At 43.6% G+C, this 13,417-nt stretch overlaps 1 protein-coding gene across 3 annotated transcripts in view; it reads left to right on the top strand.

Annotated features, from left to right (window-relative positions):
* Window positions 1-13,417, top strand: part of PRKAG2 (protein kinase AMP-activated non-catalytic subunit gamma 2) — a 159,619-nt gene that overhangs the window by 103,003 nt on the left and 43,199 nt on the right. For 2 of the 3 annotated variants that reach the window (XM_086615057.1, XM_086615055.1), the window contains one exon: window positions 5,547-5,634. The exons of the other annotated variant lie outside the window; for it this stretch is intronic. In XM_086615057.1, coding sequence (XP_086471183.1) covers window positions 5,547-5,634 — 88 coding nt within the window. The remainder of the gene's footprint in view (window positions 1-5,546; window positions 5,635-13,417) is intronic. 3 annotated transcript variants of the gene reach the window in all.

Raw genomic sequence — 13,417 nt, 5'->3', positions numbered from 1 at the left:
AATCTGCTCCACACAGACTTACGATTTGCAGCAGTGTTTCTTTTTTTAGGTTGTTCCAAGCTCAAAGACTAATACGTAATCGTTATTATTACTCAAACAATATTTGCTTTAGAATTTTCTAATTTAGAATTAGGGCTGCTCGTTTGAGGGGGGCAAAGCAAATTTACATTTGTATTAGATTGTTAGTAAACAAAAGAAAATAAGTCTGGAAGGGACATTAAAAATTCATTTTCCCCCACAGTACAATCAACTACTTGTAAATAATTCCCAAGAATTTTTTTTTCCTGTTGCTAAAAACCTCTCGTGACAGAGATTTTACGTTTTTTTCAGCAAAGCCTGCTGGTGCTTCACTGTTGTTAACGTTCAGAAAGTTCTCTCAAAGTCCGACCTAAGAGTTCCTTGCTAAAGGCTAAGTAGATAACTCCTTATCCCACAACCAGTGGACCCAGAAGATCATTTATGACTTTCCTTCTTGCAAAACCACATTATATTTGGAGACTGTTATCATATTTTCCTTCACTCCTCTTGTTTTTTTCTAGACTAAGAAACCGGGAGGTTTTCAAGTCCTTCTTTACAGGTCAGGTTGCAGTTCATGGTACATGAACTCCTAGACCAGTGTTGCTGCTTTTCTTTGGACTCTCTTCGATCATTCTCGCGTTCAGTGCCCAAAACGGAATGCAGTATCTCAGCTGGCATCTAACCAGCGAATGTGTAGAGCAGATTCTCCGTGTCTTACCTGTAAGCACATTTGTAGATAGCATGATTCTTTTTTACCGAGAATCTGACATTGTTGTCTGACATTTAGTTTCGTTCTCAGGCCTTTTCCTTGCATGACTGCTGCAAGCCAATCCTTTCCGATCTTATTTTTGCATTTGATCATTGTGTAACGTGCTCTATTTACTCATATCAAAGTGCATCCTGTTTTTCAAAGCATTGCAGCAATTCTCAAGATTATTTTAAGTTCAAAGGCTATCCCTAAAAGAGCGGCGTCTCTTAGCATTGAGTCATTTGAAAATGAGATCAGGTTATTCATTATTCTTTCATCAAGTCATCAGTGAAAACACTGAATTATATCAGATAGAACACAGAGCTCTGTGGAACCCTCTCTTAAACCCTTCCAGTTGGATAAAGAAAACTTACCGCCTTCCTTGTGAATATTGTTGTGACCTTTAGCAGTTGTTTCATCTAGACTGTCTATCTGGCTCGCTTACGTGAGTGTCATGTAAGACAGTGTCAAAAGTCCTCTTAACTCGTGCTGCATCTGCTTATCACAAGACTTCTGGCCTGTTATTCAAGGGACTGAGACTGGCTTGGCATTGGTTATACATGTTGGCTGTTACTGATGATCTTTCTTTCCTCTAACGACTTGAAATAGATGTATTTGTTCTCTCATCTATCTTGGAATCAAAGCTACACCGACTAGTTTATAGTTTCTTGGCTCCATTCCCCCACCTTCCCTTCCAGATAGCCACGCTGAGCAGAGTGAACCTGACCAAAGGGAGATGCAGAGATCCAGTCAGTACAGCAACTGGAGTCCAGCATGCTTTTATCCCAAGTAGTTGTCTAAAATAGGCCACGTGGATGATGTCCTAGAAACGTTTGTTTGTCGACCGGTTGCAGAAGCAGGAGCCTGGGGTAACTCGTTCAATACGAAAAGCTACACAGTAGGTGCCTAAGTTCCGGTGAGATGAATCTCATTCAAAGTGTTTTGATATGGCAGTCTGATGGCTGCCACTGATAGATCCCTATCCCAATGGATGCATTCCTGCTAATTCAGGGAGGCAAGACGGCAGGAAACTACATCAGAAATGACCTTCTGCAGATGTTGATTGCTGTTCACGTCCTTGAACTGTCCCTACAATGTAAATACTTGGCGTGTTCTTATGAAAATAATGAGATTCCTTCAGTAGGACACAAGACTGAAGGGACTCCTAGATAATCAGATTGGTTTTAACATTATAAGTTACATATATAATATGTATTATTATATTTATACATTATAAGTGCATATATAATTCACAGGACTGATTTTACTTCTGCAAAGTATTAGTAACTCCCTTTACCCTAGCAAGCTAAAGAAAACAGGCAGAGACAAAGGAAGCCGTTGCCTATTGAAATTTACGTTCCAGCCTTCCCAGAAGCCCTAAACCCTCTTTTGTTTACATCCAGCTTTTTATGACTTGTGCTGTTGTATCAACCTTGAATTGTTTTACTTTGCCTCTATAATGATGCTGGCACTGCTGGATTACGCTTCTGCATTAGCGTTATGTCGCAGGTCCGTGGGTTCTGACGTAAGTAACACCCCTGCAAAAACCGATCTGAAACCTAGCAAAGAAGAAATGCATTCAGGCAGTTTTGGTTTTGCATGTATTTCTCTTCTAAACTTTTATATATAACATTTATTTTGCTTAGCAGTATTCAGTACACGAAGTATATGCTGTCTTGTTGCATTGGGTATCTTAAACAGTTAAAATGGGTTACCTGACACGCTCTGATAGCAAATATTTAAACCATAATCTAGATAAATTCCTTGGTTATAATTAATAGAAACGTCCTGTAGCAGCAGAACAAATAGTCACAATAAAGAGATATTGAAACGTTGCAATATATAGTATCATCTTGGTGGGAATTACAGGTCCTTTGAAAGACAGATCTCTTCCCTATCTTTAACCAGTAATCCTTTCGTAAAATGCAGGCAGAGTTTGTGGAGAGAAGCAGTACGTAAGACTGTAAAAAATATCTGCTAATTTATCTAATGCTGTAGCAGTTCACGATGAACAAGATGGTGTTTTCACCACTGATTTAAGAGTGGGTTGTTTCCAGGTGTGGTCCCTCTGTCACTCCTGCCCTTGGCATTCCTTGTGCCAGTGCTAGCTGGTACAACTGCGCAGTGAGCTGGATCAGGAACCGATCTGGAGAAAAAACAATCTTTTCTTTCGGTCCGTTTGGTTTTCAGCTGCATCTGTTTCCTGTTCTGACTCACTGTGTTGCCTACAAGCCAAAAAGAGCTAGAATGCAAAGCGAGGAGCAAAATGAACACCATGATCAGCAGCTTGTTCCGAAATTCATTTAAACAAGCTGTGAGACTGAAGGCAGAGTGAGGGATGGAGTTTCAGCCTTTACTTGTCAATTTCCTTTGGGTTTTTTTGAGCAGTATGGATGCTACAACATAGCTATAATGTTTCCACAAATCTCTGTTATCTATTAAATTACTGCCTTTAAATTATCTTCAGTTTTTCATAGTACCCTTGGTCTGGATGTTGATTCTGCCACTGTAAAACCCTGAGCTTGCAGCAGGCTCTGAGGTTCACAGCACGGTGTGGCTCATTGCATGAAATAGGCTTAACTGACTCCTTACAAACATATCCGTGTTTTGTAGCAGGCAAAATGCAATCATGACAGTTATTTCCAATCAGACATGTCATCTTATTCTTCTCTTCTTTTGGTTAGCAAAAGAAGTTAAAAACTCTTATCAGTATCAAGGTACATGATAAGGAAGGTAAATTATTTAGAGCTTTTAAAGATAGTTCCCAGATATAATTAAAAGCTTCCAAAACATTTTAATTAGTAGACTGAAAGTATTATAATTTAATATGAACTGCTTTGGTATCTTCTGTGGCTGGTCAGTTAGAGTATTTATTGAAATCCTACAAGTCTTTTAAAAGTACAACTAGGAATGAAATATTTTAGGATTTTCTTTCTAAAGGATCTTTAGGGTAAAGAAGAACTGGATATTGTTAACTTCCTAATCTATCTGTAAAAGTGTCCCTAGAAATAGGCAGCTTGGGAAAAAGAAGCTGTCACCAGCAGTTAGCTTCCTTGCTTGAAACTTCTCTGGGCTTGAGAAATGAGAGACAGCTTTATGTTTTCCCATGATTTTTGGTTCTCTCCTCCCACCATAGCTTTAATTCTAACTACATTTCGTACTGTCCTACGTTATATGCACATTACTGCACTATCCTAGATCCATCCAACCTTCCTTCCTTGAAGGACTTGCTTAACTTTTGAAGCTGAGCCTCTCCTTAGGGACCAACAGATGTTAAATATTCTCTAATGACTCCTTTGGAGCACCATGCGTGTCTGCCCACAAGATCTGTTGCCATTGCCAAAGAAATAATCTGTTTATCCACCTCTACAGCATCCATGTCTGAGCTGGTCCCGCTGAGCTTTCTAAACACGTCAGTGGGGACCTGTTCATTACAGTCACGGGAGTCGAGCTGTAGCTTACCACATCTCACGGTCTAAATAAACCTAAATGAGGGCGAGCTCCGGGCCTTAGGCCACCCCACACCCCGGGCAGGGGAGAGCAGCTCCGAAACTGTCGCTACTGTCTGCAGAGGCAGCGATGGCGGGGCACTCATTTTTTAATTCAGGTTCTTCAGGGGTGATTTTCAAACTGCGATCATCTCGTCCGATCTGCTGCGCTATGCAAACTGGGATTTCACTCACTAATCCCCGAGTCAAGTCCTGCCGAACTTCTGGCAGGGCCGCAGCCCGCTGCGAGGAAGGCGCTCAGCCGCCTCCCTGCTCCTCAGGAGATCGCTCCCAGGGTTGGCGACCGGCTTCGACAGACGCGTGCGGTCGACGCGGCGGACGCCGACATTCGGGCTAATCTTGAATTGTAACTTCTCGAACGTTTTAAATGGAAATAAGCGCATCTGTTCCCAGAGCGGGTACTGCGGGATGGCGGCTCGGCCCGCGGCGGGAGCTCCCTGTCACAGACCGGGGAAAACCCCTCACCCCCCCCGCAGGGCAGTGGAACTGTCGGCTCCCCCGCCGCCGCCTCGCAGGTGAGCGCGCAGGAGCATACCAACCCCGCGTCGCGGGGGGAGCCGAGGGCTTTCCGCGCCTCCGCCCCCTCTGGCCCCGCTCTGCTCTAACGCAGCCCGGCGGACAGCCGAGCTTGCAGAGCGCGCTGCGACAGGCGGTGGGTCTGGCAGCGCTCTGGGGGCAGTGAACCTCTCACTCCTCCCCCTCCGAGTGCGGAAGTGGTAGCTACCTTCCCCGCCCGCTGCCGACCGACGGGCTGGACTGCAGCAAAATGGAGCGTACCAACCCTTCCACCGGGGGGGGGGGCGGGGGAGAGGCGGCGGCGCGGTGCGGCGGGAAGTGCTGTCCTGCCAAAGGGCGTCCGGCCTCCCCGTGCGCCCAAAGGCCGCCAACGGCCGCTCCCTCCGTGCGGGGGAGAGGCGGCGCCTGCAGGAGGCAAGGCGGCGGGGAGCCCGGGGGCCGTAGGGTTAACGGGCCGGGCGCAGCCGCCGCCGAGGGGGGGAGGAAGGGCGAGCCCCGGTTCCTCCCCCCTCAGTGTGCGCGGGGTGTGTGCGAGAGGCAGCGAGCCGCGCGTGTGCGGGAGGCCGAGGGGCAGCCGCCGCCGCCCGGCCTCAGCGCCGTCCCGCCCTCTCTCCCCTCAGCGCTCGGCGGGAGCCGCGCCAGTCGCCCCGGCGCTGCCACTCCCCTCCGCCGCGCCGCGCTGCTCCGATGCCGCCGCGGGGCCGGTGAGTCCGCGCCTGGATGCTCATCTCCTTCTCCTCTCTTCCCTCCCGCAGGCGGCGGCTGCGGCAGCGGCTCCGGCTCCCTCTCAGCTCCCGGCCGCCTCCGAAGGGATGCTGGAGAAACTAGAGCTCGAAGATGAAGGTAAAAATTAAAGGGGAGGGGGGGAGTCGGTGGGCACCCACATACCCAGCGGGGTCTGGGCAGAGGGAGGGGAGCGGGGTATCCCCGGGGAGGGGGCCGCGCCGTGCCCGGGCCGGCCGCGGTGCCGCCGCCTGTGCTGGCCGTGTCCTTGCAGGGCGGGTCGCAGCCTTCCCGCTCCGGCCCGATCCCTCTGCTGTCCTTTTGTCCCGGCGGCCGCAGCCCGGGCTGCGGCTCCAGCCCGACTCGGCCGCAGCCGATGGCAGCACATTCCCGCGCCTCCCGGGCCGCGGCCGCGCCGGCCGGGCGTGCGGTTCATCCGCAGTTCCAGGCGGGCAGGGTCCCCGCGCTGGGGGCAAGGCAGCCTTCGTGCCATCCTCTTCTCCTGCCTTTGAAGCACTCGGATACGTCTGCGATACCAAATATAGACTTTGAGCGCGAGGTGCGAGTAATGATGGAAATCTTTTTCAACTAAAGCTTCTTCTCCTTATGGATATGCGTGCATCTGTTTAAAGCGGGCAGCTGTAAGATAAATTTTCCTAATGTGGCTGTTCTCTTACGTTGTTCTTCTCTGTCCTATTAAAGGCTGCGGTTTTAACAGTGTGCTGTTCTTGATAGGGGAACTCCTGGCAGTTTTTTATATCTTGCAAGCACCAAACTGCTGCGGAGAAGCATGAATGTTTTTTCTCAGACTTGCACAAAGCATTCGCTTACCTCTGAAAGATCCGCGTTGAGTATCTTGAGCTTTTGTTTTCAGTAAGGATTAGATTAGTGAATGCAGATGTGGACGCACAGTTAATCTCTGTACTCAGTATTGTAAAGTGGTTAAGACTTTGAGATGTGTTGGGTTTTTTTGTAGTTGTTAACTGTTATTGTACAATGTAGGACAAATATTTAAGGAAAACTTTGAAAATAGTAGGCTGAGTTGTTCTGTGAAAAGAAATCTCTTAGTCAGTAAGCTAATAAGCCAGCTTCTTGGTTACCAGCATGCTTTCTGCAGTTATAGGACTGACTGGTCTGAAAAAGTAACACCTTTTATTTTAAGCTTTCCGTGCGTGAGAAAAGGAAGCTCTTAACAACTGGATTCTTTAAGCTTTTTTTTTTTTTCAGGAGTCCAGACAGAGTTTGAATTGCAATGAAATACTTGTGCCCTTGTGAATCCTGAACATGATTAAATGTGAATATTTGGTGCAAGGGGTTTGTTGCTAACTTGTAGCTTATTTTCTGCATATCGTTTATCTATTTTTAGTTAGGCTTTCACTTTGCGCTTATGGAGAGTTGAAAAGTTACCGACTTATGTTATTCTTTTTACATAAAGCTTGTTACTGCTAGGTAGGAGATCCTAAAACCTGCTGAACTGCTAATAGTTAAGCCATCTTAAAAGCTACTTTAAACATCTTATAAATTTAGATATATGTAATGAATGTCTGGATTAAAAAAAAAACAAACTCGGCTTTGAGACACCTTTGTAATTTTAATAGTGTAACATAGCATTATTTGGAGACACTTGATTAGAATGAATATCTGTATGTGTCTTCTTAAACACTGCAGTAAGGTAGCCCGAGTCCTTCAGAAAGTTTGGTAATTTTTAAAAATCTTTTTCCTGGTTTTCAAGCTTCTGCTTTGCTTTGTCTCTCAATTTATTTAGCCTTGAAACTAAGGCTTTGTCTGCGGGTACTCCAGCTGGGTGGGTGAGAGCGAGAGCAGTTCAGGGATGTGTCAAAAGATAATGCTTAATGGTAAACTTGTGACCGGTTTAAAGTAGTATGTGAATTTTGAAAGGAAGCAGTCACCTTACTAGCCTTTCAGACTTAATGAAAACCTAGTTTTATGCCTAATTTTGAAGTCAAGAGGAAGGAATGTAGAGTGCTGTATTCAGAAGGTAAGATGTGAGTAAAATTAAGAGCATTGATGTCAGACCCAAACTTACTGTCCAGGATGCTTCTATGTGAGGAGGCCTATAGAAGGAGAGTCATAGTAAATTGAGATGCAGATGGAAATGCAGCAGCTTAGTTGCAGTATGTGTTTTATGACCTAAATTTCTGCACTAGTTGCTGTAACAGTATTTGTGCTAATATTGGGGTGGGGGAGTAAAATGACATCTGATGGTGTTCGCTTTTTTGTTGGATGACAAGTAGTGAGTGCTCAGAAGTTGAGAAACTTCTTTGAAATCTTGGTGAGATTTCATTATGTGGCTGGTAGCCGCACTGTAACTGAGGATCTTTTGTGCAAACTCACTCTCCGCTGATACCTAAAATTGTGAGTTAAAGAGAAATTGGAAACTTGTTTTGAAACTGCTTTTCTGACTGCCTTTACTTTTGTGTATTTCCTCCCGCCAGCTTTCCAGTTTCTGTGTCCATCAACAGTTGCTAACTATCTTGTGTATGAAATTGTGCTGCTGTTTTCTTGAAACAGAGAGCTTAATAAAAGGAGCTGAAAAATGAGGCTCAGTGTGTGCACTGAATGCTGAAACAGATTTTTGTTTGTCATTGCCCTCAAAGGTTACACAAATGAGAATTTGAAAGCACAGAAGGCATTCATTTCATTTGTATTCTAATTAAGAGTGTTAAATTGAAAAAATGGTACTAGAAAGATTTATAGTCTAAGTAGTACCATGATGAAATATGTGGAGTCTAAGCCTGATGATGTGATTTCTAAATAAAATGGTGCTGTCAACTGCAGGACAATTTTTTTCATTCTATACAAAGAATGTATGTAAACTATTTTGTACATAACTGGCGTGGACGGTATTAGACATGATGTCATTGTCGCAAACAGAAGTGCCAGTCATCCTCTTTTTGGTTTAAAATGTCTTTACTTCATATATCTGGCTGGATTCTCTAGGATCACTGCAACTTCTTGTTGGTGGCCACTAGTTCTGTCTACCATTGGCTTAATAATGCTGCTCTTGTGATGTGTAAGAGCAAATCTTGGTGAGATGCTGTTAAACAGCATCAGCTGCAGTACAGCTGAGACGGGACAGGCCACAGGCTGATGATGTGCACAGAGGAGAAGGACTGGATAGGCCAGTCGGTATTTGTTTTACTTAGAACTCCCTAAAGGACCTTTTTCCCAACAGCAGAGCACGAAAGTGAAAACTCTCTTGTCAGAAGTCTCTTCAACTAAAGAATGCTCTGTTTAAAAATAAGCAGAAAGCTTATTAGAGTAAAATATTCTGAACTCATCCTGCTCAGTATTCTGAGGGTGGGGATGATCTACCTACATCTCCTCAAAAAGCATGAAAGCTACCTGTTGATGGGTGTGGAGTTTCTTGTTGTGGCCTGAAATAGGTGAGTGCTGAGGCACATCTCATGAAGGTACACAAATGATCAAAAACTGGTTATCTTCATGCGTGTGGTGGGTTTGCTTGTTCAGCCCTAGTTTTTGTGCAATCAGGTTTCTATATTAAGGTTGTTTTTACTTCTGATCAATGTCAAGAGTTGTTCTGGGTCTTATTTTATGGAAGATACAATGAGCTTGGAAAAGAGCAAGGAGAAATTATTCTGAAGATCTAATATGAAAGAGGGCATTAGTTAACGATTTACACTTACTAGCTTTCATTTGTTAAGCTGGAATTCCAGCAATGGTTGTGTACCAACAGCTACCTGTGCTGTGAGAGGAGAAACTGGACTAGAGTAGCAAACACGTGCCTGTCCATTGTATTGGTTCAATTGGTGTAGTTTTATTTTGTGTTATTTTGGAAGCTAGTTTTGTTCCATGTGAATCTCTTCCATTTGCTCAGCTGGGATAATAAATCAGTAGCTACTGAAAGCAGAATTAACTGCTTTTCTGTTGCATCTGCTAACTCAGGGAGTCTTTCTGAGGTAGTTTCTGCAGACGGAGTTAATTGCAGAGTTCTCCTGTCTCTGTGTTCAATTCCTAGTCTGGAAAAAAATCCTGCAAGTGCATGCAGCAGTAGTAGCATCAGTGTCCTGGGACTGATGCACTGGCTCTTGAATGCTCTGCTTCTCTGAATCGTTGCACAAAGCAACGTTTAGACAGTTATTTGCTGAACAGTTGGCATTAGAGTGGAATCTCTCCTAGCAATGCTCTGGCCTTCATCTTGCTCGTCCTGTATCAGCCATCTCTTCCGTCACGTGCTCGTTTCTGGCTGTCCCCTGAAATAGACTTTAACCAGTAATTGCATCTCCTCTTAACTCATAGTTGTGTCTGGGGTCATTCCTTCCCTGCTCTGCAGATTTTCTTTTTATTTCTTTTTAAAAGTACTTTCTTCCCAAGCTCTTCCTGTCTGCCAGCCTCCCACTGTCAGCTGAATGTCTGAATCAAGGTATGGCCACAGATGTCACTTTCAGGACAAAAATAGTTAAAAGAAGCTTGTAACAAAATGCATGTCAATGTGCATACTAGGTTTTGTTTAATTCTTAAGCCTGAAGGATCAAGTGCTCGGGTTAGGAGACAGTAAAGGCATTCTTTTCCAACTGTAATTAATGTCTAATACACATTATGTGATTGTTAAAGCTGATGCTGTCTGACACACCGAAACTGCGTTTTGCCCACAAGATGTGCTTTGAGATATCAGGGTACATGGGGATAGTGATAAGGTATGTTTGACATGAACTTTCCCACCACAGATTAGAATCCTCAGTGGACATAGCAAGAAATTATTAAGCAGAGGTGATAATTGGTATTAATAGACTTCATATGGTCTTAGAGTTTGGGATTATTTTCTATTCCTGCTTTAGAGTCACTTTGTGGTGTAATATGAGGCACAATAGCAGATTCTAAAAAATCTTTCTACTTCCTAGTGCTTTTTGTTCTGTCTCTCTCATCTGAAGTACTGAACACGTACCTGAACCTATAGACAATCACTTACTCCACTGAATTTACTCACCTTACATTTTTGTGTTATTGTGCAACAAAGGGTACCAAGGGGACGATGACCTTTCCTGCAACGTACTTTCCAGAGTTGTTAGAGTAACATATCCAGAGTGATCAAATGTTTAGCTTTATTAGTTTATGCAAGAAATTATGATCAAGTGCTCCACTGTCCTAGGCAGCCTCATGTCCTTTGCCACTTTGCTATATAGTAACATCATAGATTTTTTTTTTTTCCCTCTCCTGGAAATGTCCATCTTCAACATTGAAAGGTGAAAATTATGTATAAAATGATAGGTAATTGAAAGTATAAAACTTTAACTGAGCAGCGCAAAAGAAGCTATTGGGAGTTTCGTTGTCTTAGATGAAGACTGTTCCCACAATCCACACATCCATCTTCACCTTGCGCAAGTATTGCACGTGATTGTCCTTCCCAGCCCAGTGCTTACTATCTCTGACCAGTCCTGTTCTCCTGCTCCTACGTAAGATACGACTCTCTTATTCTTAACATGGAATTTAGCCTTACAATTAGGAGAGCCCCACTCTGTCTTGACTAGGAAATAACCAGCTCATAACAGCTAAAACGTGCAGTCTTTCTCAGGAAACAAAACTTTTTAAGCCTTACCAATCTGGGAAGTGATGTTTTAGTACAGCAAAAGATACAGTCCTGTTACAGAGGGCATGCTCTACAACTGTCTGCTCTGGGTCTTGGGGGATGCAGGAGCTTCGTGATGAAAAAGCTTTCAGATACTTTTAATGTGGTCAAAACATTTATTTTCCCTAACTACTTCTGGAAAACAGTGAAACCATTCTGGCTGAGCCTTCCTAGGGAAATAAAAAAACGACTATGGAAAAATGCTTACCATGGCAATGAGTTCATGTAGTTGCTTTGGCAAAGCTGCAAGCAACTGGAAACAGTTCTACAGGAAGTGTTGGGTGGCTGTGTCCCGGGCGTGTTGCACCTGTGTGATTTGCAAACATTATCTCCTAAGTGAAAGCCATTATTGGCTGGCGGCTGTCTATGAGGAGTAGTAAGACAACCTGATGTTCTCCTCCACTTGAAAGACATTACTGCTTCGGGTGTACGTGCACATGTTAGTGTTGGGTGGTCTATGTGAAGTGCTGTTTTACTTCACATAGTAAAGTGTGAAACGCCTTTACTGGCCACTCTTGCCAGGGCTGTCACTTTCGTCTGCATCAGATGAGGGACAATGTCAACTCTGCTGATAACTTCCATGCAGAACTTCCTGGATGCAGAAGCTGTCTGGTTTGATAGTGAGCTGTCACAGTTAGTAAACTGCTTGATATAAGGTCATGGGTTTTGGGCAGTATCATCTCAACTTGCAAGTGTCCTGAGAACCCCCTGATGTAGAGTTATTGAGTTGACCGCTTGTGTGCTTGAGTAATGATAGACGTGGAAGATGTGACAGTATCAGTGTTGCCTTACACATGACTACAAGATGCTGTCACTTGCCCGTGACTCCTTTGCTGAGCGTTACCAGCATTGAGTGCGGTGACTGTAGAGTCCTTACCTCAAGAAACTTCCTGTGTGGTGGTCTGCAATGTTCTATCTGATACACCTCCCCAGTGCCCTGCATATACAGGGAGGGCAGTAGGGATGAGACAATATTATTGTTTTGGTGGTTGGATAACCTCAACTGTTAAATTTGGCTGTTGTGATGAACTCAGTGCTCTTGGAAAACTAAGTGCCTTGGGGCATGACTGAGTACTTGGTTTAAACTGAAGTAATGCCAATGTGACAAGAAGGACAGTGGAATATTTGCGTAAATTGGCTCAATATAGCTGTTGCTAAACAATCATAAGAAATGTTTCTGCTTACTAATCATCTGCAACAGATGTGACTGTCCTTTAAGATAGGACTTTTTGTAACGTGTGCTGTGTTTTTGATAATGGAGCATGGATGATCACAGTGCTTTGTAGAGCCTTTAACTGAGGTCACCTACATCAGCACTGCTTTTGTTAGGAGCTTGCTCTTTGGGTAGCACTTAAGCTGTCTGCAGTTACTTTATTGATTTGAATATTTTGACCCAGAACTTACAACTATGGTAGCTTTGCATGGGTTTGGGAGGAAGTAGATAAATCCAAAATATCTTAAGGAATGTAGTGTTTCCAACATAAGTACAGGAGTTAGTGGCACTGTTTTCTGTAACAGTTCTTGTGTCTTGAAACAAAATGTACCTGTCCGTGCTGAGACTGCCTTTGGATGCATGTTGTGGTTGGCTTTACTGCGAGCGACTCTTTTACCAGTAGAGAAGACTGACAAAATGAAAACCTGGGAGTTTAGGGGGAAATCCTTCTGTGGAAGGCTTGCAGCAGTGGCTAGGATTAACATATAACCAAAGCAGTTCAATACAAACACAAGCATAACTATGTTAGAGCAAAGCTGAATTTGACTTTTAGGTATCCAGCTTGGCATCTAGATGGAGCTTTGGAAAGCTTAAATAACCCTGTCCTTCTAAGAGTGAACCACATCTAATAGGTTTTTTGAATGTGGTGTGGATATCTTCAAGGCAGCTTTCGAATATTGTTTGAATAAATCTAACTTTTTTTTAGATTCTGTTCTCCTCAGCTGAATTTTATATGTTTTTTACTGTTTATGTCAACCAGTTTGGTGAATTTGCCAGCTTTGACACTGGCAGAAGTTAAATGCCACTCCTGCATTTTGTCTAAAAGCAATTTTCATATTCTGTAGACCAGTAGTTTTATTTGTGACGTGAGAGGAGTTTTGCCTTTTTTTAGGGTGATTTTTTTAAAGTTTTTTTTTAATATTATTTTAATTTTTCTGTGTATTATGACTGAGTATTTAGTTTTGACACTGGGTGTTTTCAGAAACAGAATCAAACTTTTTTTTCCTACCATTCCCTTTCAATGTTATTTTCTTTTCTGCTTACTTTATTTGATGAATTTCTACTGATGCAAAGACATGGAG

This window comes from Tauraco erythrolophus, chromosome 7 (genome assembly GCF_009769465.1).
Source record: "Tauraco erythrolophus isolate bTauEry1 chromosome 7, bTauEry1.pri, whole genome shotgun sequence".
NCBI classification, from domain to species: Eukaryota; Metazoa; Chordata; class Aves; order Musophagiformes; family Musophagidae; genus Tauraco; species Tauraco erythrolophus.
The sequence above is the reverse complement of the archived record's forward strand: the minus strand, read 5'-3'. Positions and strand labels throughout refer to the sequence as shown.